At 30.1% G+C, this 27,368-nt stretch overlaps 2 protein-coding genes across 2 annotated transcripts; both read left to right on the forward strand.

The window, feature by feature from the left end:
- Nucleotides 1–605: 605 nt before the first annotated feature.
- Nucleotides 606–14,152, forward strand: LOC114166884 (N-terminal acetyltransferase A complex auxiliary subunit NAA15-like). Its single transcript, XM_028051762.1, has 26 exons — nucleotides 606–852; nucleotides 1,921–1,999; nucleotides 2,173–2,255; nucleotides 2,347–2,496; nucleotides 3,316–3,431; nucleotides 3,967–4,072; nucleotides 4,959–5,030; nucleotides 5,120–5,235; nucleotides 6,381–6,513; nucleotides 6,990–7,067; nucleotides 7,153–7,206; nucleotides 7,359–7,429; nucleotides 7,657–7,711; nucleotides 7,777–7,872; nucleotides 8,503–8,631; nucleotides 8,738–8,820; nucleotides 8,908–9,138; nucleotides 9,359–9,491; nucleotides 9,569–9,676; nucleotides 10,348–10,479; nucleotides 10,565–10,621; nucleotides 11,279–11,376; nucleotides 11,492–11,550; nucleotides 11,636–11,747; nucleotides 12,829–12,929; nucleotides 13,446–14,152. The coding sequence occupies exons 1-26, from the start codon at nucleotides 802–804 to the stop codon at nucleotides 13,619–13,621; spliced, it is 2,679 nt and encodes an 892-aa protein (XP_027907563.1). The 5' UTR covers nucleotides 606–801; the 3' UTR covers nucleotides 13,622–14,152.
- An 8,449-nt stretch (nucleotides 14,153–22,601) lies between these two features.
- Nucleotides 22,602–26,894, forward strand: LOC114167429 (auxin-induced protein 22A). Its single transcript, XM_028052517.1, has 3 exons — nucleotides 22,602–23,081; nucleotides 24,419–24,512; nucleotides 26,558–26,894. The coding sequence occupies exons 1-3, from the start codon at nucleotides 22,715–22,717 to the stop codon at nucleotides 26,670–26,672; spliced, it is 576 nt and encodes a 191-aa protein (XP_027908318.1). The 5' UTR covers nucleotides 22,602–22,714; the 3' UTR covers nucleotides 26,673–26,894.
- The last annotated feature ends 474 nt before the right edge of the window (nucleotides 26,895–27,368 follow it).

Below are 27,368 nucleotides of genomic sequence, written 5' to 3' on the forward strand. Positions count from 1 at the left end.
TTTAAATGTCAAACTACATTTAAATAATCATATTCATTTATTTTTAAATTTGAAATAAATGTATTAAAATTTAAAGGTTTCATTATTTTTTGTCTGTTTCCGTTTAGAAACATTGAGTTAATCTTTTAATTTTTCTTAATCTTGATTTGATCTTAATTTTATAAAAAGTGATGCAATTTAATATTTTTATTAAATTTTTTAAAATGAATTAATGATCTTTTATTAACATTGAAGTTGTGAATACAAATAATTTGTTTTGTCCATACAATCAACATAACATTAATTTTGATAAAAAATCTTTGATCAGTTTTAAAAATTTTGTTAAAAATGATTAAATTGTACCAATTTTTTAAAAATTAGAACAAATTTAGATAAAAATTGGACGACTATCATAATATTTTTAAATAAAAAAAATAATAAAACCAAATTTAAAGAAAAAATATTATTAATTATATATATATATATATATATAAATTTGAAGACTAAAAAATATTTTAAAAGAAAAAGAAAAGTGAGTTTGGTAATTAGATATTGGGTGGGGTTGTTTAATTGAGGAGAAAGTAAATGGTAATTTCATGGTATAAGGCGAGAAAGTGAGAGACACACACACCAAAGACTTTGGTTGCTTCGTTCGTGTTGTTCACAGTAGGGTTGCTTAGCCTCGTTTTCCTTTGCTTTGCAGCTCACAAAACGCCACCCTTCTCTCTCTCTCTTCCTTCTTCTCTCGTGACCCTATCATTTATTTTCATTCTATTCCCAATTCCATCCAATTTCTCTCTCTCACTCCCACTCTCTGCAACAATGGGCGCTTCTCTGCCCAACAAGGAGGCCAACCTCTTCAAGCTCATCGTCGTAAGTCTCGATTCGCTCTCCATTATCGCCCTCTCCGCTTTGCTTTTCTGCTTGCTCATCGAAGCTCCGCGCAGCTTCCACTCACTGTCTTTCTTCTCCATCGTAAAACCCTAGATTCTCTTCTCACGCTATATATTCCCTCGGTTACAATCGCTGGGAATCTACGAGAAGGATAGTTAGGGATCCTTCGCTGAATTTCGTTCTTCTATTTTTGTGATGTCTTTCGGAATTAGTCGTTACGTACTTTGGACTTTGAGCTTGTTGCCTGCCTGGCTTCACTGTGCTCTTTGTTTTTCTATAGGAAGTAGTTTCTTTCGGTGCTGCAAATCTGGGACAAAGGTTTAATGGAGGATAATTTGGGATATTTTCAGTTAATTTTTGTAGTTGTTTTAATTTGTAAGTTCTTACTGGTGTATGTATCGGGTTTTCGTGGGATTGGGACAGGTTGGAAATTCGGTGCTCCGGGGTTTCAGTTTTTTGGTTTCTCTGTTTTTCTTCATCTCCCGCACATTGGATGTTGGAAGTTCGAACTGATATTAGAAGGACTGAGTATGGTTGTTCTTATCGGAGAAATGTTGCATGGTCCTTTGCATGCTATTCTACTCCCAGGGAGACAAAGAGAGAGAAGTGTAGGGATCGTAGGTGTGATGAGAAGGGTGGGATAGGGAAAAATGATGGATTGTTTGTAAAATATTTGCGTCCATCTATCGCCATTCTTTTTATCAATGTGTGTGTGCAGGCTACTTAACTAATTATTTTACCATAATGTGAATAATAAATACAGTAAATTTTGAAGAGAATTATTGCATCTTTAAGGAATTAAATTCGAAAAGGACGGCAGTAGTTGAAGGGGATTCCCATGCTTTGAATATGTTTGGCTTTGTTCTTGTTCTTTGTAGTTGGTTTTACTCTACGGAAAAAAAAAATTCATTGGTCGTTCACTAGCTCTTGCAATTAAAATTTGGTTTTCTTATCATTAGGATATTTATGCAAGTGAAATAATATTGTTTTTGAGGTGGTGGGTAAATTTGATGTGAAGGTTACGTCTCACTGTTATTTTTTCTGCAGAAATCATATGAAACCAAACAGTATAAAAAGGGCCTCAAAGCTGCTGATACCATTTTGAAAAAATTTCCAGACCATGGAGGTATACTTTTTATTTTTGCCAAGGGTCATTTTATCTCTCCCCTTAACTGTTTAAGTAAGTCATGCGATTTTATCCCCCATCCCCTTTTCTATCTATTATTTCTTATTTGTGGCATGTTTTGCTTCTTTGGTCATAATTTTATTTATATGTCCGTTCCTGTTTCTTGATGATAGAAACTTTATCGATGAAGGGTTTGACACTAAATTGCATGGATCGTAAGTCTGAAGCTTATGAACTTGTTCGTCAAGGATTAAAGGTTTGTTTGCTGTCTTTGGTTTTACTCCAGTTGTCTATCATACAATAGCTATTTGTCGGATGATTGAGCTTTGATTTTGGTTTTGGTACAGAATGACCTTAAAAGTCATGTCTGCTGGCATGTTTTTGGTCTCCTTTATCGATCAGACAGAGAATACAGGGAAGCGATCAAGTGCTATCGAAATGCACTGAAAATAGATCCTGACAATATTGAAATTCTTCGTGATCTATCACTCCTACAGGTAGCATCTTAAATCCATTTGCCTTTTACTTCTCTACATATCAATAAGTTTAACTTGTATGTAAGTCTTTATGGTGGCGTGTGCTTAAGTTTGAAAATCATAATATTAGTCTGTTGAACAAGTGGAAGCATTTTTTTGCATCTGTTTTCATTTCCTGGAGACCACTCACATTCGCAAACTTTTGTAATTCACTTTGGTTGGTTGGTTGGTTTAGTTTTTTATTGTAGCTACTAAGAGTCCTGACATTGAAATTTGAGAATGAGACTGTCAAAATGATTATTTGTTGTTTATGTTAGAATAGTTTTTCATTATTTGTTCTACAGCTTTGGTAAGGTTGCTTTTTGGTTGTATCTAGCTTAAGGGTTAAGAGTCATAAGCTGTAGCCTTTTTCCTTCCATTGTACTTGTTCTTACCTTTTTCATACACACACACACACACACATAATACATTATCTGACTCAATACTCATTGAGTTTTTATATCTTTTAAGTTCAAGTTTCGGTCTATGCTCTGTCTGGGCAATGCAGCTTGTTAGACTTTTGTCTGACCACCTCTAGTAACTTCGTTGGCTTCATATGGGCACATTTCTGCCCTTGGTTGTCAGTTTTGACCTACTTGAAATTGTTGGGCACACACTCCCTAAAAAGTTTGTTTGTACGTTCTGCTTCCCTCTGATTACAACTGCAAAAACTCCACTGAAAAAATCAGTTGTCATGGTCTGTTTGTGGTTCCTTGGACATGGTTTCCATGACTACTGTTTGTGGTGTTGTGGTCCTATTTTATGATTTGATTATGATGTTTTTTTACACTTCAATCACAGGCACAAATGCGAGATTTATCGGGCTTTGTTGAGACAAGACAACAACTTTTGACTTTGAAGCCAAATCATCGCATGAATTGGATTGGATTTTCCGTAGCCCATCATTTGAACTCAAAGTATGATTTGGATTTGTATTGAATTATTTTTCTGAAATGGTGATAGTCATTGGTTTTTTCAGGCTTTCCTTTTGCAGGTTCATGTTGATTATAAATCATCAATGCTTGCGATTTAAAATTTTATCCCTATTTTCCTTCTTTCCCCCCCTTTTTTCTATTTTTAATTGGCAGTTGTGTTGTGCGGCTTGTTCTAAGTCTGGCATTGGAATGTGGTGATCATTTTTTCTGTGATGCCATTTTTTTATAACTAATGGCAATGAATAATGAGTTGGCAAATTTATTAAAGTAGAAAAATGCATAAAAAATGCTGTTGAGTTTGGTTTGAAGACCATGAGAATATTTAATTTTTTGAGGATCAATTACATGGTATATTTACCCAAAGGGTCCTTCATTTCCTTTGGTTTCTGATCTTTATAATCTGAACATTAGGATTAAGCCTTACTTTTGATTTGCTATTATAAACGGTTGCTGTTGAAATATCATAATTGTTTTCTTATGGTTGTTTGTAATACTGACCTTTTTGAATGTGTGCCAGTGCATCCAAAGCAGTTGAAATTTTGGAAGCTTATGAAGGGACTTTGGAAGAGGATTATCCTCCAGAAAATGAACGGTGTGAGCATGGGGAAATGCTTTTGTACAAGGTTTTCAGTTGTTTCATTTCTATGCACAATGACTCTTTGGATATTAAGTGCTTGATGTAACTTTTACCATAATTTAGTATTTTGTATGCATGAGAATTTAAATTTGCTACTTTTTTATTTTTTACTTTTATTTTTTTATCTTTTAGATATCAAACTTTTGTAATGAAACCGGTAATATTTACTTCAAAACTGTGACTTTGAACCTCGATTGAGGGACTGTTTGGACACATTAACCTTTTCTCTGTCAAATTCAGTGATCTGGATATATGAATTTTTCCATGTCTTATGTATTATTGCCAGATTGGCTATATAGTGAACTGGCCACCTGATTTGGTCAACCCTTGATCCAAAACACGGTCTATTTAAAATCGAGTCCAATAGATATGTTAGTCATTGTTGCAAGTCTTGGTATTGGTGACTTATGCCATGCATTATGACTGGAAAATGGCTTTTTTGTCTATCAGTTATTTCACTCGCTTAGCCTGACAACAGGTGGAGGAACATAATACTCATAGTGAATTCCTAGGTTGTTTCCTTGGTGGTGTTCGTTATACACTGAAGCTTCTGTCAATTAGATTATCAATCAGACCCTTTGTAGGGCTGGTGTAATTGAAGTGTGTTTTGCCTTTATGTGATGTCCTTTTATATGTTAATGATGGCTGGTATTCACTACTGCTTTATAAATCTTATGAATTATTTTGTTACTTCGATTATACTAAAATTAAAGATTTTGATATGATTCTAGTCAAATTACATTATATTGAATATGAATATTTTTGCTGTCAATCTATGGTTGAATGTTCAAGAATAGGAAATCTTTATATGGCTTGACTACTGATATTACTTTTCCCTGTGGTGTTTCTCTGCACCAAATATTATTGTCCAGATCTCGTTGTTAGAGGAATGTGGGTTTCTCGAGAGAGCTCTTGAGGAGTTGCACAAAAAAGAATTTAAAATTGTATGTATGTTTTTGTTTAATTAACCTGGGTAATTTGTTAAATGTAACTACCATATGACATCTAACTTACTTCTTGTTATGTCTCTTAGGTTGATAAGCTTGCATACAAAGAACAAGAGGTGTCACTTCTAGTAAAGCTTGGTCACTCACAAGAAGGCGAAGCTTTGTACCGGGCATTACTTTCCATGAATCCTGATAATTATAGGTGATCTTTGTTGCCACATATATTTAGGTTTGAGTGTATCAGTTGATTAGTCCTTTTAAGTTTTTTCTTGTGTTTTTTCCCGTAATAGTTCTTTTGCACCCTTAGTTCTCAGTACAGAATCTCCATTTAGTTATGTATTATATCTTGAATGGTGAGACCGAGATTACTGCATGTTTTTTGTGATAGCTCAATTATACTTTTAGTATGACTGACTTTTATCCTCCAACCATTTACCCCAAAGCATGTAAATTATATATATATATATATATATATATATATTAGCTTTTCATAGCTTTTTATCTTTATTGTATATATGCTGTGAATACATTTTTTTTTTTAAATATATTTCTTCTCTTATTATATTAAGTTGTTGGGATGCAATTTGTCTTTCACGTTATAAAAATTCCTTTTATCCAAAAGCTTATGGTATCGTTTTTATTGATTTTTAAAAATTGGACCTGTCATTTAAAACTTGTACCAGTTCAATTATGTTTGGATTAGTGATTGTTAAATATATATTTTAAATATGCTACAATATTTTTAGTAATAAAATAATTCAAAATTCAAAATCACAAAATAGTAGAAGTTAGGTCAAGTTTTAAATTAGCACTGAAGGATCACATTACATGTCCTGTAAGATCAAACAACTAATAAGAGGCTAAGTAATGGTGCTAGCAGCAATCCATATGTAGACGTCATATACAGGCTTTTAATTCTAAAATATATTTTTTAATAGAGCCAAAAGAATTTACTGATTTAAAATTCTCTATTTAGTATGTTTTTATCAAATAAGTTTTCTGCCACTTGTGTTGACTAGTTCTTAACTGGTTCTTTACTTTACCCATGTTTGGGTTTGTTTAGAGTAGTTACCTGGTCAATTCACATCTATGTTGTTACACTTTATTTTTTTATATGATAAGCAATGCATGTCTTGTCCTAATATTACTCTCCAGTTAATGGATGAGGGATGATTTTGATTGAGTTGAAGAATTGCTTTGACTTTGTTTTTTCTTTCAAATTTGGTTCTATTCGGTTTGATATGTTATTTACAGTTGTCTACACTGTATTTTGTGCATGTGATATTTACTTATTTGTCTGTTATGCTTGTTGAAACTGAATTTTGCATTATTCATGTTACTATTCAGATACTATGAAGGACTCCAAAAGTGTGTTGGACTTTATTTAGAAGATGGGCAGTACTCGCCTGATCAAATAGACCAGTTAGATTCCTTGTACAAAACACTTGTACAACAATACAAGTGGTCTTCTGCTGTTAAGGTAATGCTTTGTATTGTTATTGCAGTTGTTTTTACCAGCTATTTAAATCTGCCATCATGTATTACAGTAATCACTTAACTAATATTTCTGCCATGTTATCCGTGTAAAATATATATGCTTGTGTCTTTGTATCACTAATGAGTTGTATATATTCGTTACATCCTTTCTCTGAAAGTGGGTTTAGCCATTCAAATATTACTTCGTTGTTATTTAATTTATTATGAGATGGGATTTTAATTTTCTTACTTTATGGTATATATTGAGAAAACTTGGATTTAGTATCTATTAGTATAATAAGTGTTTGAGCATAGTGTTTAGTTTTTTTTCTCTCTCTTGTATAACAATTTAGGAAGATATATGCTGCACAAGGAATCCTTGTTTTGGTGCTCCACTTGTATATTTCTTAGCAACATGAGTGTTATTGGAGTACGCTTTATTTAATGAAATACATTCCCTTTTATCTTTTTATTTGCCAGAGGATACCGCTAGATTTTCTACAAGGTGACAAATTTCGAGAAGCAGCAGACAATTATATTAGGCCTCTCTTAACCAAGGTTTACAAAATTCCTTTTCATATTGTGCTATGTCTAGCTTAGTTGTTTAAAAGTTGATTGGGATTTCTTTTGGTGTTGTTTCTAGGGGGTTCCCTCTCTGTTCTCTGATCTATCATCTCTGTATAATCACCCTGGGAAGGTTAGTCATGTCTCATATATTCATACTATTGAGCGTTTGAGGTTTCTTATGCTTATTTTTTTATGCTTATTTTTTTGTGCCCTTTATTTATGAGGCTGAAGATTATTGATTTGTTGGCTTTTGATTGTTTCCTTTTCCTTAAACTTTGACAGGCAGACATTTTGGAACAACTTATTCTTGAGTTAGAGCAGTCAATTAGGACGTCAGGCCAATATCCTGGAGGGTAACATATTAATTAACTTTTGTGTGGAACACATGAATGAAGTAAAATGTTCATACAGTGCCTATTTTAGGAACTTCTCCTTGGTTAGCTCTTGCATGAAGAGAACTCCCAAGACAAAAACATTCACTTAAAATTCCTTGGAACAACCATAAGCAAAACACCAAAATGAAACCCTAGAAACATTCGTTTGTTGTGTTTTATAACTAACCAATGTTTCTCTTTTACAGGACAAACAAAGAACCCCCTTCAACTCTTATGTGGACTTTGTTTTTATTGGCTCAGGTTGGTGGTTATTATTTGATTTTTATATTATCACCTTTTTACTAAGAACATTTGTACTAGTGCAGCATTATGACAAGCGGGGTCAATTTGAAATTGCTCTATCTAAAATTGATGAAGCTATAGAACATACACCCACAGTCATTGATCTATATTCTGTCAAGGTTTGTTGGAGTTATAAACTCTTCTCATTTCTTTCTAGTTCTTTTTGTTGTATTGTAAACCATCCACAATTAAAATCCTATCCTTCTATATACAATTCCGCTACTTGTTTGATCTGAATGTTAAGATGAATTTTATATGACTTTTGTATGATGTTATTTTTTTAGTTTTTAACTTTAATTTTACCAATTTTTGTGAAAAAAATATAGAAAAATATAGACTTTACATAAATTGTTAGATGAAATATTAAAGGAGCATTTATAAACGTTTTGATTATCCCACTGCTTTATTTGTCACTCACTCATTCAGTGCATGCACTATTTGGTTAATTCATTGACTTGTTTCCATTCTCTAAAATATAGACTTTACGAACACTCACACACACACACACATATATAAATAATAATTGTTTTACAAGACTTATGGTTAATATGTTTTATATATTTCTGGGTTCATATTGTAGTAAAAACTACTTTAGTTTTACTTCAATTATTACATCGAACACTATATCTTCTGTGATACATTTTAATTGATAGTTAATTTTCTCTAAATTGTATGTTTCTGTACAAATTATGATACATAATTCAAGATATACCAAAATTGAAAGATTGTTGTTTCTCCTTGTAAAACAGAGTCGGATACTGAAGCATGCTGGTGATTTGGTTGCTGCTGCTGCATTTGCAGATGAAGCTAGGTGTATGGATCTTGCTGATCGTTATGTTAATAGTGAGTGTGTTAAACGGATGCTGCAGGCTGATCAGGTTTTTGTCTATCTTTTGGTTACATTTGGATTTTAAGTACACAGGCACTGTAATTTGTCATTTTCATTTTCCGATCTTTATTCATATATGTTCATTTGATACAAAGGTGTCTTTGGCCGAAAAAACTGCTGTATTGTTCACAAAGGATGGGGATCAACACAATAACCTTCACGACATGCAGTGCATGTGGTTGGTATATCATGATATTTTAATATTCTGCACTGTCTAATGAGTACTGTGTTTAAATTACTTAACATGTCGCATCTAATTTGGAAGGTATGAGCTAGCCTCCGGCGAAAGCTATTTCCGCCAGGGTGATCTTGGACGGGCACTCAAAAAATTTTTAGCAGTGGAAAAGCATTATGCTGATATCACGGAGGACCAATTTGATTTTCATTCTTACTGCTTACGGAAAATGACATTGCGTACTTATGTGGAAATGCTTAAATTTCAAGACCAATTGCATTCACATTCATATTTTCACAAAGCAGCCGCTGGGGCTATCAGGTGAATACCTTGTTGTATTTAGTTGGTAATGTGCTATACTGAATGAGTTATATCTGTTAGTATTGTGTGGTGATTTGATTGACTGGTTTATCATATCATGGGAGTTGAAAGCTGAGGTACAATGCATAAGAACTGTTTTGGCTTAATAAATACTAGTAAAGCAATGCACTCCTGAGTTCTGATTTTTTTATGATCTCATAACATAACACTTTGTTTGCAGATGCTATATTAAGTTGTATGATTCTCCCCCAAAGTCTACAGCAGAGGAAGATGATAATATGGCGAAGTTACTTCCTTCTCAGAAGAAGAAAATGAGGCAAAAGCAGAGAAAGGCAGAAGCAAGAGCCAAAAAAGTATTGTAATTGATTTTTAGAGTTTTTGTTGAACTGCCTTTGGGAAAGGTACTTATCCTGTTTACATTTGTTGTTAGGAGGCAGAAGAAAAGAATGAAGAGTTGAGTGCAGGTGGGGTATCGAAGTCTGGGAAGCGGCATGTGAAGCCTGTTGATCCTGATCCAAACGGGGAGAAGTTGTTGCAGGTTCAAATTTAATGCATTCAATGTCTATTAGAATACATTAAGATTATATGAGTAACGTTGTGTATATTAAGATTATATCTTAGATTCTTATTTGGCAGTTTGAAAATTTCATTTAGCGCTCAAAATAATTTTTTTCTCCATGAGCTCGTGTAGATGACTTACTATAGGTTACCCCTCTGTTGATTGCCAACATGCATTTTTGCATTTTGTGTCTTGGTAGAAAAACTGTAAATTTCTAATCATGAGTGCATGTTACAAGAGCATTATTATGTGCGTTGTGGGAGATCATATGTGTTGTACAAAATGAAAGGGTTTTAGAAGTAGATAATATAAATAGTTTTCTTATGCTATGCTAATTAAGATTCAGTAGGATGGAGTTGCAAACATACTTGCATAAGGGTTATTATATAAATTTGAATAACATGTGTGGGTGTCCTCTGTAACTTATTTTTCAAGGAAAATTTCTTGTAAGAATAAAAAATTATATGGACTTTGACAAGTTAAAGTGCTACAGTACATCCTTCTGATTATAAAAAAGTATGTGGATGACATGTTTAAAGAGCATTTAAAGCATAATTGTGTCAGGATTACATGCTAATTTCAACGTCAGAATGTTTCTGTACATATTCATTTTAGAAATTCACCCTTTTCTTGTGTTTTTCCCTACTTAGGTTGAAGATCCATTGTCAGAAGCTACTAAATACTTGAAGTTGCTGCAGAAGAATTCCCCTGATTCATTGGAGACACACTTGCTCTCTTTTGAATTATATACAAGGAAACAAAAAACTTTGCTTGCCTTTCAGGTAGGAGGAGTCCAGTAACTTAATTTATCTAGCATCACTTTCTTCATATTTAAGTAATCACACTTCTTTGTCCTTGGGATTGTAGGCTGTGAAGCAGTTACTGAGATTGGACCCTGAACACCCTGATTCTCATCGTTGTTTGGTATGGTGTCTTTATTGAGGAATACATTAGTTCCATGTCACTGGAATTTGAAAATTTACTATTTTAATATTTTCATATTAAACTAAAAATAACAATACAATTTAATCTCATAATCATCCACTAACCCATGTTTTTTTATGTAACAGTAGCAGAAATAATAATAATAATCTATAACAATATATAAAGGGGATTCCCCTTTTTGTGTCCACTTTTCAAAATACCGATTTTACCTTTTAAATATAACAATTTATTAACTTTTTAAAAATTGACCGTTATTTTTGCAAACTTTTTATAAAATCAGATGTCTCTACTAATATTATAATAACATTATAATATTATTACCTACTAATATAATATCACGCATATTGAAAAAATACATACACACAGGCGCTATCGCGTCTGTGTTACGCTAGTAATAATAAACAGTTTTTATAATTCCTTTACTTAAATTCTTTTATCTTTATCAATAATTGCATGAGAGGCATATGGCACATAGGTAGTCGAAAGAAAAAATGTACCACAGGATTTGGTACCGGCTAATCCTAGTCTGTTTTTCAATTTCTTTTTTCTCATTTTCCTTTGTTCTTTTCTCCATCAAACACACAAAACGAGGATAAACCTCTTTCTACTTGGATTTATTCGGTTCATATGTTGCAGATTAAATTCTTCCATAAAGTGGGATCCATGAATGCTCCTGTGACTGACAGTGAGAAACTGATTTGGAGTGTCTTAGAGGCTGAACGCCCAAATATTAGGTTCTTAATTGAAATTTATCCTCCTTTTGTTTTCTTTGGGACTCGTATATAGTATTCTTTTATTCATTTTATGATTAGCATTTGATTTTAACTTTATTTGTTTTCTTTTTTGCAGCCAGGTGCATGAGAAATCCCTGTTTGAGGCAAACAACTCTATCCTTGAAAAACATAAAGGTCGTAGTGAACGTTATCATCAACACCGCAGTGCATATCTCTCAAGCTTCTTTATCAAGATTTCTTAATTTGTTTCCGTTTGCAGATTCTTTGATGCATAGAGCAGCTTTTGTAGAAATCTTGCACATTTTGGATTCAAACAGAAAATCCGAGACTGTTAAGTTCATTGAAGAATCAACAAATAACATTGTGCCTAGGTAATGCTCTACAACATTTTAAGTGGTGCTATCATGCGCATTGAAGACATTCTTTTTGAAGTTAAAGTAAAAAAAGTAAGATTTTTAAAAATAATGGGTGGGGAGAGAGACAGACAGAGTGTGGGAACTGTGAGCGAAGAGAAGTTAGTTTTTTTTTTTTTTTTCAAAAGCTCCTCGACCTAGTCTTTAAGTTCCCTTTTACTTTTATTTATAAATAAAATATAGTTGTTTATTTATAAATAAAATAGTGCACTTTTTATTAGAGACTAAAACCTAAATTTGGAAATTTATCAAGAACCAAATTCATATTTATGCCTTTATTTTTTTAAGAATTTTAATAAAACTTGTTTAGAACATTATTCCCTTTCAAGTAGAGAAGCCCCATGAGGCTGGGTCAAAACAGTGTTTCTTACACATGCATATGCTTTCGTGTATTGGGTTAGATACCATTTTCTTTATATAGATCACGCACCTCACATACTTTGATTTAAGAAAGCTTATTGGAATTCATCGTATCATCTCCACTGTTTTTTGCCGTGGGCGGTTCCTTGTGGTCCTGCTGACCTGATTGGTTTTGAGAGTAATCAATGGCATAGTGAGAAGAGTGGGAATGAATATTAAGGGTTGGGGACAAGCCACCCACTCGTAGAGTTGAGATTGATTGGTTTTGGATGAAGATGAATGGGTTTCTTCCCGAAATGCCAAACCGTATTTCTGTATAGACAGTCCTATGTCTTGTTTCTAATTTAATTTTTAAAAGCTGGTCAAGTCCTTTTCTTTATTCCAGTGATGGAAAAAGGGTCAAAAGATGCCCTAGTGAAATACATTAGATAAAGTGTAGTAGATTACCAACCAAGCAATACTAGAAGTCTTTAAAATGAGGATTTTAAAATAAAGTGACATTTGTTTTTCTTTTACAATATTGTACATGAATAGGCCACTGACGAGTCAATGTTCATGCTTGTTTCTGTACATGATTTATGAGTTTAATCTATGTTTCTTTTTCTAAATTCATTTTTAGCTATGAAATCTTAATAATGGTATTAAACGGATCAATCTTCTAATATATATCTTATGCTAGAAATGGCGCACTTGGACCTATCAGGGAATGGAAACTTAAAGACTGTATTGCAGTTCACCATCTTCTTGAAACAGTTCTTGCTGATCAGGATGCTGCATTAAGTAAGTATAACGGACTTTTAGATTGCCTGGCTAATTTTTCTGTCGGTTGGCTTGGACGTAAGGAGTAGTGCGTATGGTAATTTTAGGGATACTTTAACCCACTTTTTTGACCCAATTTTAATCTACCACTCTCATCACCCTTTGATCATTACATCACTACAAAAAATAAAAATAGATGATTTAAGGGTGATGAGAGTAGTGAATTAAAAGTGGGTCAAAAAAAAGTGGGTTAAAATATTATTATCCTAATTTTAGCACGTGATATTTGCTGATGATATTTATTATTGATGATATTTATTATTTCTACAAAATAATCTGTTTCAAATTCCTTTCCCTGCGCGGAAAGATTTTTACCTCCTGAAGATTAAAAATTACTAATGGCTTTGAAGCAGTCATTTTAATCTTTTCCTACTCACATTTAGTGGAGTTCTCGGTTTACATTTAATTCCATATTCTTATTTATATTTTGATTAGTGCAATAAAACATGGAGTGATTAACTGTATGTACTGTTGCAGGATGGAAGGTGCAATGTGCGGATTTCTTTCCCTATTCTACGTACTTTGAGGGAAGGCACAGCTCTGCTTCTCCCAATTCGGCCTTCAACCAGTTACGTAAGAACTCTGAAAATGAGAGTGTTAACCACATCACATCAAACGGAAAACTAGAGGCATTTAAAGATCTCACAATCTGATAAAGTCGAATGATGAGGCTAAGAGTTTGGATGCTTGTTACCAAACGGCATTTGACACTCCCAGAAACGACCGCGTTGCAGTTTGCAGCAACAAAGGTCACAGTTTTGGTGCGGGTTATGGCAAACTACTCCATGTATTTTCTTTGCTTGATTTCTCCCTCCCATCTGTGATATTTATTTGGTTTGCAAATGTGTATATTTTCACCTCAATTATTATGTCTTAGGATTGTCTTTTTCAATTTCTTCACCTTTTTTTCTTTTTCTTTTTGCTGAGAGGTGGTACACGGGGCTCTATAGGCATTTACCATGTTCTTGGATTTTCATTTTGGTTGTTGGGAGAGGTACAGAATGATTTAGGTTTTGGTCCTGCATCCAGCCAACACACATATAGGGAGAGCATGTTGTATCTTTCCTATTTAATTGGTCTATTCATGTATAACCATTAAATTATGTCAAAGTTTTGCAACTGGATACCAAAATTATGTAATTTTGGATGATTAATTCAGTAAAACAAAATTGCAGTTGGTAGAAGAATTGTTTGTATGTGGAAAGCATTTGCCCGTTTTAGTTGAGTGAATGTGTTAATTAGAAATTAAGTTTACCAGTTTATGTTTGACATATAAACTGTCCAGCATAAATTTAATTAATACAAAAAAAAGTGGTTTGGTTTTATACATAACTTATTATCGTGATTCAAAGCCTTTATAAATGTTAATATTTCACTATATTTATTTATATTTATTTTGTTATTTCACTCCTGTATATTTATTCTTGTCGTCGTAAAAGCTCATCTCAAGATTTGACGAACTCAATAATTCAATAACAAACTGAAAGTTGTATTATGTTGGATTCTCCTTACTCCATTCGGCCTCGTTTGTTCTACAATTGCATTAATTAGTTGTGGACCACATCTGTGATACGATTATGAGATTTCTTTCAAAACTTTTGCTCCTAAAATGAGAGATAGTATTAATTAAATATTTTCTTTTGTAAAATATAAGAAACAGAACAAAATAATATATTATTGTAAACATTCAATGTAAGATGTAAACAATTATATAAGTTATATTAGTGTTTAATAATTATAAGATAGAGTAAACAATTACAGTTAATTAAGATTTCATGACACTATAACATCTTTTTTTTCACATTTTTGGATTAACTTGTTAATATTGAAAGGTTGAACCATTGAAAGAGAGAACACAAAAAACCATAGTGGAAAAAAATTGTAATTTAGAAACAAGATCTTGATTTCTCGGTTGATATCTGAAAACAAATACTGACATGGTGAATCTATCAAATCATATTCGTGATGATCGTTTTACTTCGTTCATTGATTTGAATTAATTGCTTGTCAATGTTGCTACACGTATGCATCTATAACTCTAACCTTAAAAAAGAATTCTTTCATTAATTTTGAATTTACTAATGCCTTTTTATTTATAATCATAAAAACTTTAGCAAAAGCAAAATTATCATTATGAAAAAGAGACATAATACTAACAGTTATTCTTACAGTACTGATTAAGAAAATTAAAAGTACTATTTTTTTAAGAGTGCTATCAACACCCTCACCTTAATTTCAGTAAGAGTATTTATTTATTATATCCGTGATTAATGTCCTTATGTAAGACAAGAAGAAAACAAAGAGAATTATCACCAATTTGCACTTTTTCAATTAAATTTAAAGTCTGTCAATTTTTGAACTTAATTAAAAAGGAGAAAAATCTATTTTTTAAACAATTTCTTTTGGTGTGTAAAAAATATTTCTCTTTTCCTTGTTGTGACGTGTAAAAAAGGATTTGCACTTTGTTGATAAAAAAAAAAAAACTAACGGTTAAATCATTTAATAAGCTGATTTATTGAAAGCAAAAAATTAACAAAAAATAAATCCTACAACATAGTTCAATTACTCTTTCCACTCTCGTTTTATGGTTGAAAAAAATTAAAATAAACAAATTATATTTAGGTTCCTTTAAATTTCAGTTTAAAAAGAAGTTTTAGTTTAACTTCTTCCTGCAATACAAATTTTGTTTGGTTTAGATGTTAATTATTTTTCAATTCATGTAAGAAGAAGGTGAAGTAATGTGATATGGTAGGGCACACGTGGCATCACGTGTGGGGGCTATGGTGTGAATCTCATGGTGATGTTGAAGGCATGGGAAACATATGCTCGGTTGGGAAGAGACACTTTACAACGTTGTGATTTACACAGTTTAGTTGCAAGGTTTTGTGTGTTATATATGTGTTGTGATGTTCACCGAACAAGTTCCGGGAACACATGTTTTTGCTACATTCATATGTATCAAGTTTTAGCAGAAGAAAATGCACCACCAACGTTACAATAATACTCTGAAACTGACCCACCGTCGTATATTCTCTTTAACGACTCCATTACTGTTTAAAATTGGCTTTTTTTTTTTAGGTATAATTAAATTAATAATAGAAGTGGGAAGAACGGTTGCATATGTGACATTAATTGTCTTATGGTGAAAGTAAAGTAGGTTAAGTCACAATCGAATCGTGAAGCTTGGATTGTGAGCTACAATCAAACCGTGATGCTTAAACGGTTACACTCTTAAGTAAAAAGAGTTGTGTTCTAACTAAAAGTTGTAGTTTCTGATCTAATGGAAAACCCTTGATCATAACAACAAAATTACATATTTGAGATGTGTTTAAATATATTAATTTTGCATAACAATACTTAATTGAGATGTGTTAAAATGTATTAGTCTTGAATCTCAACAAATATAAATGAATTTTATGTTTGACATTAGTATGAGGTTAAGTTGGGTGAATGAAAAAGATAAATAATTTATAAAATAAAAATTGATAAACTTATTATTTTAAAGTTTAAGGTTTTGGATTAAATATGACGATAGTGTATTATATGATATTATTATCTATAATTATATATAAAAATAAATTTTCTTTTTATAATTACTTATTTTTAATTTATTTTTTATAATATAATTATTTATTTATTTTAAACTAATATTTATTTTTAGATGTTTTTTATAATATTTTAACCGTTACTTTTTATTCATTAATAATAATTTTTTCTTATTTTTTTAATTTCATTTTTTATAAATAGAAATTTACTTTGTATATTAATTTAAAAATATTAAAATATAATCATTGTTAATATAATATTTTATATATATATATATATATATATATATATATATATATATATTTAAAAAAATTTGTACAAGACGTTATCGTGAACGTTTATGCTAGTAATTATATAGATTTGATTCGTATCTCATTGTTATTAAATTTTTATCTTCTAAAATATTTGATAAATCTTTCTATCTCATGATATCATATCTTTTTATGAAATTAGAAAACAAGTTGTAAGAAATTGATAAATCTTTCTATGAAATACAGTTAACTCATGATATCATATTTTATTATGAAATTAGAAAACATTAGAGTGTTGTAAGATTAAACAGTTGGAAAAGAAAGGTTTTGTGAAATTGCATAAAGGAGGAAGAAAAAATAAATAATCTTCTATATTCTGAATGCACTAAGGTTTTATGTTTCAAAACAAAAGTTATCTCTTTGAACACTATTATTAATGATCAGAATTTTTTATTTAACAGATAACTTTTTACATAATATTACATTGCATTATATTAAATTTATATTAATTTATTTTTTGATATATTATATCCACAAGTTGAACCAATTGATTATTGAGTCAACTGCAAGTAAAAATAAATAATTATATTGAGTTTTTTAAGTAAAGTATAAGTAAGATATTTTTTTTTCAACTTGTCTCATGAACACTGAACAAGATAAAAAATATTTCAAAAATTAACTGCAGATCCACATCTAAAATTTTGAATAAATTGTATTATATACGAGTTACTTTAGTCTCATCATAAAGTTTGAGTGTTTTTACAATACTTTTCATCAAGTAATTAAAACCTTTTTTTTACTTTATTAGCTCAAATATTTGTTTTAGTGTTTTTGAAACGTTAATCTAAATAGTGTAGTATATTTTTTTCTCTCAATTTTTAACTTTTATATCTTTTTTCACGAGCCTCAATTATACAAATTAGTTTTTTTTTCATTGTTTTAATAATATGCTATCAGTTTTAACTTTTGACAAAATATTTAATCTTTATTGATACAAAAAATTAAAATATAATAAAAAACATGTTTTGAAACAAAATTATATATACAATTTTAATTATTAAAAAATTTATAGTCAGCATTTTTTATATTTATTAATTGAGTTTTTTTCATTGAATTTTTTTTGGATCACTTGATTTTTATCTTACAACATAAATTTTTTTATATATTATATATTTTCATATATTAAGAAATATAAGATTGTTAATATAAAAATAATATTATAGTTAACATAAATGACCATGACTTATATTGTTTTTATTAAAAAAGTTAAATAATGATATTGTTATATTAAGAGTGACAATGTGGGTTTTGCCTGACAGGTCAGCCTGCAGGTCCAACAAAAAAATGTCGAGTGGAACGAGATATTGAGTCCACTGGACCACATAAGTCCGACATAAGTCCGACTCGCACAACCCGCAATTCACAGTCCGTATTATAAAATAATAAACTTGCACTTGCGTATATTGATTACTTGTCTTTTGGGCTTCCCAAATTTTTGTATGAGTGTAAAAGACAAGTGTTATGTATTATGTATTTTTGAATGTGTTAAGATTTCAAGAATACATTGTGTATGCCAAGATACCAATATGAATATGATGAAAATGTTGAATTATTAATTTATTTGTGAACTTGTTAAAGTTTCTCAATTTGTTGAACATTTTTATAAAAATATAAAAAAAAGTGGGTCGACTTGGGAGGACTTGTGAACCCACACTTTGACCTAAACGGGTTGGTCCAACTCATATTAACGTCCCTAATTATATTTTCAATGATTTCTACATCGACCAATGGATTGTCCATATCACCACCATTAATGAATCAATTTTTTTGATCTACTATGTTTTCAATGACAACGACAAAAAATCATTCATCATTTTACTTTAACCATGATATCATTAAATTTATACCGATTACATCTATCACATCTCATGAAAACAAATATATAAAATAATAAAACAAGATAACAACTACGTCAGTCAATTAACATCATTTAATTAATGACAAAATTAAATATTAGTAACTCAAAAAAAATTTAAATAATTGAGTATCTAGCTGATAAAAAAAATTAATGGAGACTTATTTAAGAATGTCCAAACTTAATTAAACTTATTTTCAATATCACCTTCTTGTAATTCTTAAAATTAAATTGGTTTTCTATTTTCAATTATCTTATTTTTTTAATGTCTTGCAATTGATGATTATTAGTTTTACTCAAATTGCCATGTGAACTCGACTAAAGAAGAAGCTATTATTTCTCAAATCCCATTGTTTGATTATGCAAATCATGTAGGTTGACTAGTAACTCTATATACATATATACTATATATCATTAAACTTGTGGGAAATGTGCATTTTTTCTTTGGAAAGTGGGTCTTCCTTTATGATTATTAACACAATGAACTTATCAAACACTTCAACCAAAACATGAACCATTGATCAAATAGACAAAAGTGAAACAAGATTAAAATTACATTTCTTCTAAACTGATTTTAATTAACTTAAAAACATGCATTTCCAAATCAAACTTATATTTATCTATATTCATAAAACACAAATATTCCATGTATACATATTTTATACATTTGCTCAGTTAAGCATATGCATACCATTAAATTGAAATTCCCTAATTAATTAATTAAGATCTATATTTATATCCACTTGCCTCATCGAGGTATTTTATCATGTGGGCGTATTTATATTAGTATATGTTTGATTTATTGCTAGTACTAGGGGGAACATCAATCATGTAACATCATCCATAAATTATTATGTTTGAAATAAAAATTAAAAATTAATTAAGGTTAATTAATTGATTAAGAAGGGATTTGCAATGCAAGGAATATATCGATTGTTACGTTCCAAAAAACAAGTTAGATTTGTCTTCCATTGTAATGGAGCCGTTAGAAAGCACTTATATTCATCTATTAAAATAACCTAATCCAAAATTATTATAATAATTCTTGTTGTTGCATGTATATATAAAAATGGTAGTGGAATCCATAATTGGCCACATAAAATCCTACAATAGGGCTCAATCGAAAAGTTTATAATCACTAAAGAGATCTTTGGTTTTTGTTTGAACCATAATTAGGGTTATATATAGGTTTGAAAATTGAAGAAAACATGATATCTAGGAGATTAAAGTTTCCATTTATGTATACTTAGGTACCTTGTTCTATACTTTTCTGTCTACTTCTTCTGCTACATAGCAAACACATTACAACCTATTTAATGGCATCATCATTCAAATATCATTAATTAATTTATAGGGATTTTATTTTACCATGCATCATATCTTTAATAATCTTATTAAATTATCCAAAAAAATCTATAAAAAAAATGCTTACCTAAGGGTAACGAGGCAAACCACTATTGATATTATAGAATCTGAAAAATCTGTGTGTATACAATAAAAATGATATATATATTCAACAAGTATTAAAAGGCTACACATGGGATGTCTATCATACCCATATATGAAGTTCAAGCCAAACACAAACATATTTTAAGCAATATTTTAAGGAACAAAAGGGTTCAAGTGACACTAATCCATCATTTTTTTTTAATTACCAAAACAATTCAATATTATAATTAATATCAGAATCATATATATATATATATATATATATATATATATATAACTACTAAAAATATTCATATTTCCAGTCAATTTTGTTTTGAAAATTTTTTCGTAAAAAATATTTACAAATTTTTGTAAAAAAAATTGTTACAAATTTTCTTGCAAAATAATTTGTACAAAACACTTTTCACAACAAATTTTATAGGAAATGATTATCTACAAGACACAAAAGATTAGTAACGTATATTTCTTTTTTAAATTATCCAATTTATGTATAATATAAAAAGAAAAAGAAAAATCTCATATAATATGAGAATTTTTAAGAATATATATATATATATAATTATTCAAGGATTTAAGCCTTATCACCTAAAATTTTTAATTTATGTTTTCTTCATGTTTCTATTTTCATTTTCTCTGTTTTTCTTTCTTTAGGTTTAGTTCCCTTTTCCTGCCTCTATATGTTCACTCCAAGATAAGCTTCAAATCAAGCTTCTTAATTTTTTTTTCTTCTTTTATATTTGCTATAGTTGCCATCACAAATAGGAATTTTCTTCTGAGCTTCAATTTTTCCTTTTCTTTGATTGAATCCAAATGCTTTGTTTTCACATGCCACTCGCTATCTTTTAAAAAATAAAATATGAAATCAAATTACCTTTTATATATAATAGGATAATAAAATATTATTGATCACGATGATCAACTAAAATATAGGAAATAAAAGTTGTCGTATGTAATATAGAGTAGAAAAATACAATAAGCAGATAAAATAAGGTTATTAGTTGTAACCCTAAACAATTTCTAAAATTTAAAATAAAACTCAATATAATTGACATTAACAATAAAATATAGTGTTCACTATAATCATTTATAATTTTACTAATTATAAACAAGTCAACCATAAAAAAATATAAAAAATGAAACGATAGAAATTTGGACTAATAAGAGCCAAAATAAACTTTCAAGTCTAAATTATCACATTCTATCTTCACTCGTTCATTAATACAAGGGATAAATATGTTTTCATTCTTCGAGTTTAAGTAAATTTTAGAATTAGTTTCTCTTTGAAACTTTATACCAATTTAGTTATTCATTTTTAAAAATATGTAAATTTAATCCTTCTTACCAAATTTTGTTAAGTTTATTTGACATTTTAAATGCGTTTTATGATAATATTTGAGTTAACATTAAAACGAAAATGTGTCAAACAGTGTAAAAAATTTAAATACTATGATAAAATCCGTTTGAAACGTTAAATAAACTTAATAAAATTTGGTAAGAAGGACTAAATCCACGTATTTCTAAAGATGAAAGACTAAATTGGTATATAATTTGAAAGAAGGGTTAATTTCAAATTTCACTTAAACTTGAAGGACCAAAAACATATTTAACCCTTAATATAATAGGTCACTGTACAAAGCCAGATCAAAATTGATATCTCTAACTAAAATTGGTACATCAAATAGTAACTATATGGTGTTTATATCTTGGACATAAAACATATAAAACTAAGATTATTTTTGTTATATAATATTTGATTTAATGAAATTTGAAAAAGTGGTAGAATTTGAGAGCAAAAGAACCTTGTCATGAATGGTACATGAAATAGTAACTCTGGTGTTTATAACTTTGATGAAGAGGCCCCAACTGTTTCTGCTCCTAACTACACTTTGACTGATATCATTTCTCGATCCTTCTCATTCCACAGACAATAAGTAACTATACACATTTTCATCATTTCTTTTTCTCTCTTTCTCTCATCTCTTCTTTCTTCTAAAATCCATTATCAACTTTCCTCTTTACATCATCACCATCATCATCATCAATATACACATCACATGATGATGCTGATACATATACATATACATGTACATATAATGCATGCAGACAACAAGAGAAAAAAAAAGTTAAACCTAGGTATCTCAGGAAACATGGGATATGGTAAATTTGCATAATCATGCAGATACATATAGTTTCTTCAACCCTCTCTGAACACATAATTTAATGCAAAGCCAGCTCAAGGAAGCAGGTCACATGGCATGTTCCCATCAGTCATCTAATCAAACGGCCATGATCAAATCTGAGAAAGCAGCATGAGTCGTAGGATGTGTCCCATATCTAACTAATTATGGTGCTGCCCTCATTAGCGAGGGGACAACCTTGTCCCCACCATTGTTTCTCATGTGACCGACCACTTCTCCTTAATTCACCTCTCTGTCATTGCTATTCGCTTTCTATATATACACATTCTAACTAAACCCTTTCTCCCATACTCTCCATAAACCATTCACACACACTCATTCAAATTACAGAGTAACATTCTCGTACACAAACTAATCAACCTTTGTTATACCTTTTTATGCCCTAATATGGCCAAAGAAGGTCTTGGACTTGAAATCACGGAGCTGAGATTAGGTCTACCCGATGCTGAACAACATGTGAGTGTGGCGAACAAGAACAATAAGAGGGCGTTCTCGGAGATTGATGATGTTGGAGATCAAAACAGCTCCTCCGGCGGCGGCGGTGACCGGAAAATGGAGAACAAGAACCAGGTGGTGGGGTGGCCTCCGGTGTGCTCGTACAGGAAGAAGAACAGTGTGAACGAAGCCTCGAAAATGTACGTTAAGGTTAGCATGGATGGTGCTCCTTTCTTGCGTAAAATGGATCTGGGTATGCACAAAGGATACTCCGATTTAGCCTTCGCTTTGGAGAAGCTCTTTGGTTGCTATGGAATGGGTCAGTTTCAATCTTTTCTTCATGTTTTTTTTTCTATATATATATATGAAGCTCCAAATCGTAGGAATAACATGTGATATAGATGAAAACAGAAATATGAACACCGTCAAAAAAAAGCATAGAATTGAGGAAAGTGCTGTAGGAAAATATCATAAAACCTAACACATGATTGTGAAGTTTTTTACCGAGTGTTGTAGTTTTCAATGAACTTCACTCTCTGCAAAAAAAATAAAAATAAATAACACATTGAATTGTATATATACTGATTTAAATGTTGTTTTCCAATTTTAAGAGAAGGTGAATTCAGATCCCAATCACCCCTTCTCCAAAGAAATAATCTTTTTTACTTCCCATCATGAAAGGGTTTTCCACAAAAAAAGAACACTATTAAACTAATGAACTTTTTAAAATTTGATCTAGATGTTTGAACATGGCATGGATTACAACTAGAAATTGTCGTATTATATATATGAGATTTTTCTTGTTGAGAAAATTTATAAGAAAATACTTTTTCCTGTTATTTTTTCTGAGAATTTTAATTCGTAGGTAATTTTTTTGTGAATAATCATTTTCTACGAAATTATAAAATTTACAAGTATTTTTTACAAAATTTATTGCGAAAAGTATTTTATACAAAATATTTTACAAGAAAATTAGTAACAATTTCTTGCAATTTTTTTCACAACAAAATTTGTAAGTATTTCCTACGAAAAAATTTTCAAAACAAAAAAATTAACATGAATATAGGAGTTTTTTAGTAATAAATCTTGATCTTTTGTAACTACTATTTCACACTACCAACATGTGGTAGATGAAATAGGTTTAATATTAGGGTTTTGGTGAAGTTAATAGTAATTATATGAGAATGGTTATTTTGAGAATTAAAGGAGTTAATTAAGCAGTGAATATTATGAGGAATCTTTGAGTATAATAATTGTCGTAGAAAGAATGGGCAGGAGTAAAATAATTTGGAAACAAAGAGACAGAAGGACTAAGTGGGAGACCAAGCTGTGTATAATAATTACACATTCTGCCTTATTTACGTGATGGCGTGCACCTACTGTATGCATAAAGTGCAACTGCACATTTCATCTAATAAAAATGAGAAATGGTAGGTTAACACCCATATTTGACATTTAACTATTTTAAAATTAATTTATAATTTAAGATAAATTAACTTGTAATTTATGAAGATAATAAAAAAAGTGGTCAAATGTGGATGTCAACCTATCATTTCTCAACAACAATTCATCAACAATAATAATAAACTTAATTTATGTATAAATTAATCATGATTAGCACTGAATTAGTATTTATTTTCTGGAATGTGTTGACAGTGGAAGCATTGAAGAATGCAGAGAATAGTGAACACGTGCCCATTTATGAGGACAAAGATGGTGACTGGATGCTTGTTGGAGATGTCCCATGGGAGTAAGTACTTTTGGCCTTTACCCACCTTTTTTTTTTATCATTTTTATTTGTTTTTTTTTTCTTTCAGATTTTTTTGTTCACTTTATTGAATGAAAATTGTAAGATAATCAGATCTAACAAATATATATGTATGATTTCACTGAATGCAACTTTTTAATCAAACTTAGGTTAAGTTAAAGAACACATAGCAAGTATGTTGCGAAGTGTTTCGCTCAAAAGCATATTTAAAGTGAGAAAGGTTCATGATAGAACTGATTTCAATAATTAGTTTTGGTTTTATGTTTGTTAAAACATCTATTTACATTACGACATTTTGTAGATTAAACCATACTAAATTATATAACGATTAAATAAATGTGACCTAAATATATAATAAACAACATTTTTACCAATATTGTGTAAATATTACGAAAGCTTATGATTATATAAGTATTGCTTTAAATTATATGGACAAAATAAATAAAAATGTAGTCTAAAAATATATGTGAGGTCTAAAATAATCTGAAAAAAACTGTTATCTATTATGAAGATTTTAAACAATGATTTTAAAAGTATTATCGTACTAAAAACTGTTGTCTATTATCTATAGTTATGTTTATTTATACCACGTTTAAAGAAGTGTTCTAATATTTAGACTATGATTTTTATACATAATTTAGAGTACAATTTTATTAGATTGTCTAAAGTAGTTTTTGTTGTAATGTTATGTTTGACAAAAAAAAAGGTGAGAAAAAAATAGTTCGTGTATATAAAAAAAGGTTCATCAATATAACATAGTATTGAAGAAAACCAGAAGAAAAACCAGAAATACTTTTATATAGTGTTATAGAGTCAGCTTTTCGTGTTTTCTGAGCCAACCATCATTCGATCTTTGAAAACTATGCGTGCTAAGGAAATTTCGTTTATCAACATACTGTGAATATAAATCTGAGATCTAATTATTAACTGTTAATTTCTTAATTAATTACCAGAGATGCATGCAATATATATAAGTGGTGTACAATATTCCAAATCAAATAAAACTACTGTGTAAGTTGTCCCACAGACAGATTTAAACAACACATAAAACCAAGTTGCCCCAAAAGATTGAAACTAATCAAGGTGTTGTAGGAGCTATGAAAATTGAAAACTTAACATGAACAAGTTGTAATTTTCGTTGAGACAAGCATTTCGTAAAAGTTAATGTAGGAAAGTGAAAAATCGACAATTTTATTTTGTTGTGACATTGATGATATATGTTGGACCCCATATAGCCGACATGCGTGAATCCCTCCTTATAATGTGACCTACCCTCAAAAGAGCAAAGCCATTATTGCTATTGGATACATCAAAATAAAGGGGTAGAAAAAAAATGTTCTAGGTTTGCAACATTTCCGAGAATGATCTAAACGTCCCATGATGATGATATCTATAGATTTAGGAAAATGATATCAAGACTCTTATTTTTTTTTATTTTCATTTTTTTATTTTTTGATGTGATTTAGTTTGACTCATTGATTCTTTTAAAAGAGGTTTAAATATCTTTTTTGTCTTCATTTTCATAGTATTTGTTACGGATGATCTTCATTTTAACAGAATGTTTAAAATGGTCCTCATCTTTACAGAATGTTTAATTTGGTCATTTTCTGTGATGTCGTTCAAATCATTAACGGAGCATTATACAGTACACGTAACACACCCTAATACAAATCATGCCACATGTACAATGCTCCGTTAATGATTTAAACGGCGTCAGAAAAAGATCAAATAAAACACGAATTGCGAAAATGATGATCATTTTAAACATTCGTTCAAAATGATGACCATTTTAAACATTCTGTCAAAATGAAAATCATCCGCAACAAATACTACGAAAATGACGACAAAAAAAGTATTTAAGTCTTTTAAAAGAAAAAACAATGATACATTAATCAATGATCCAGTCTAAGTCACGTCAAAAAATAAATAATAGGAGTTAAAAAATGAGAATCATAGTATCGTAATATGTTGTTGTGTTTTTTGATGCAAAACTTATGTGTATGTATTGAATGATGAAACTTGAACAGAATGTTCATGGAGTCATGCAAGAGGTTGAGGATTATGAAGAGAGCAGATGCAAAGGGGTTCGATTTGCAACCAAAAGGATCTTTAAAGGGATTCATAGAAAGCGTGGGAAAGTGAAAAAATGTTAATGTTGTGCACTTTTGATGATGATAATTTATGTTATGGTTTTCTTATATTAATTTGAGAAAGCATGCCTTTTTAGTTTGATATATGAATCAGACTTTTGTTTATGTTAAGTGTTAATGGATGACACATAGGACCCTATACAATCAATAGGGAAAACTCATCTTTTTTTAGATTAATGATTTATCTATTTTCTTCAATTGCACTGTATCAGTATATCTTTTTGCCACTGATTCCAATTTTTTATTTATTTCCTTAGTTCTGTAAATAGTAAAAGTTTTCTTTTATTTTACTTTTGAAACATTTATAAGAATGTAATTATTTTATTTTCACAATTTTTATACGGATCTTAAATTTATTGAGATATGCTTAATTAAAGATAGTATCAATAAATTTTAAGAATCATTGTGGGCCTTGGTCAAATTTTTCTAAATCCAAGGTAATACCCTTTTACGGCCCAAGAGGAAAAAAAGATGGAAAAACTATTCGCAAACAGTAGCAAGCATTAATCACTTTGAAAAAAGAAAGGTCATTTAGACATATTAAAATAACCTTTTCAAATTTATTATTAAATTTTTTCGTATCAAATAAAATATATTTTTTCCTTAACAAGTCTTAATACCCAAGGTTAAATAAATAAAGAAATTAAAAATTAGTTTAAAACACTTTAATGAACTTGTTTTTTTTAAG

The sequence above is a fragment of the Vigna unguiculata genome, chromosome 10, assembly GCF_004118075.2.
Source record: "Vigna unguiculata cultivar IT97K-499-35 chromosome 10, ASM411807v1, whole genome shotgun sequence".
NCBI lineage: Eukaryota > Viridiplantae > Streptophyta > Magnoliopsida > Fabales > Fabaceae > Vigna > Vigna unguiculata.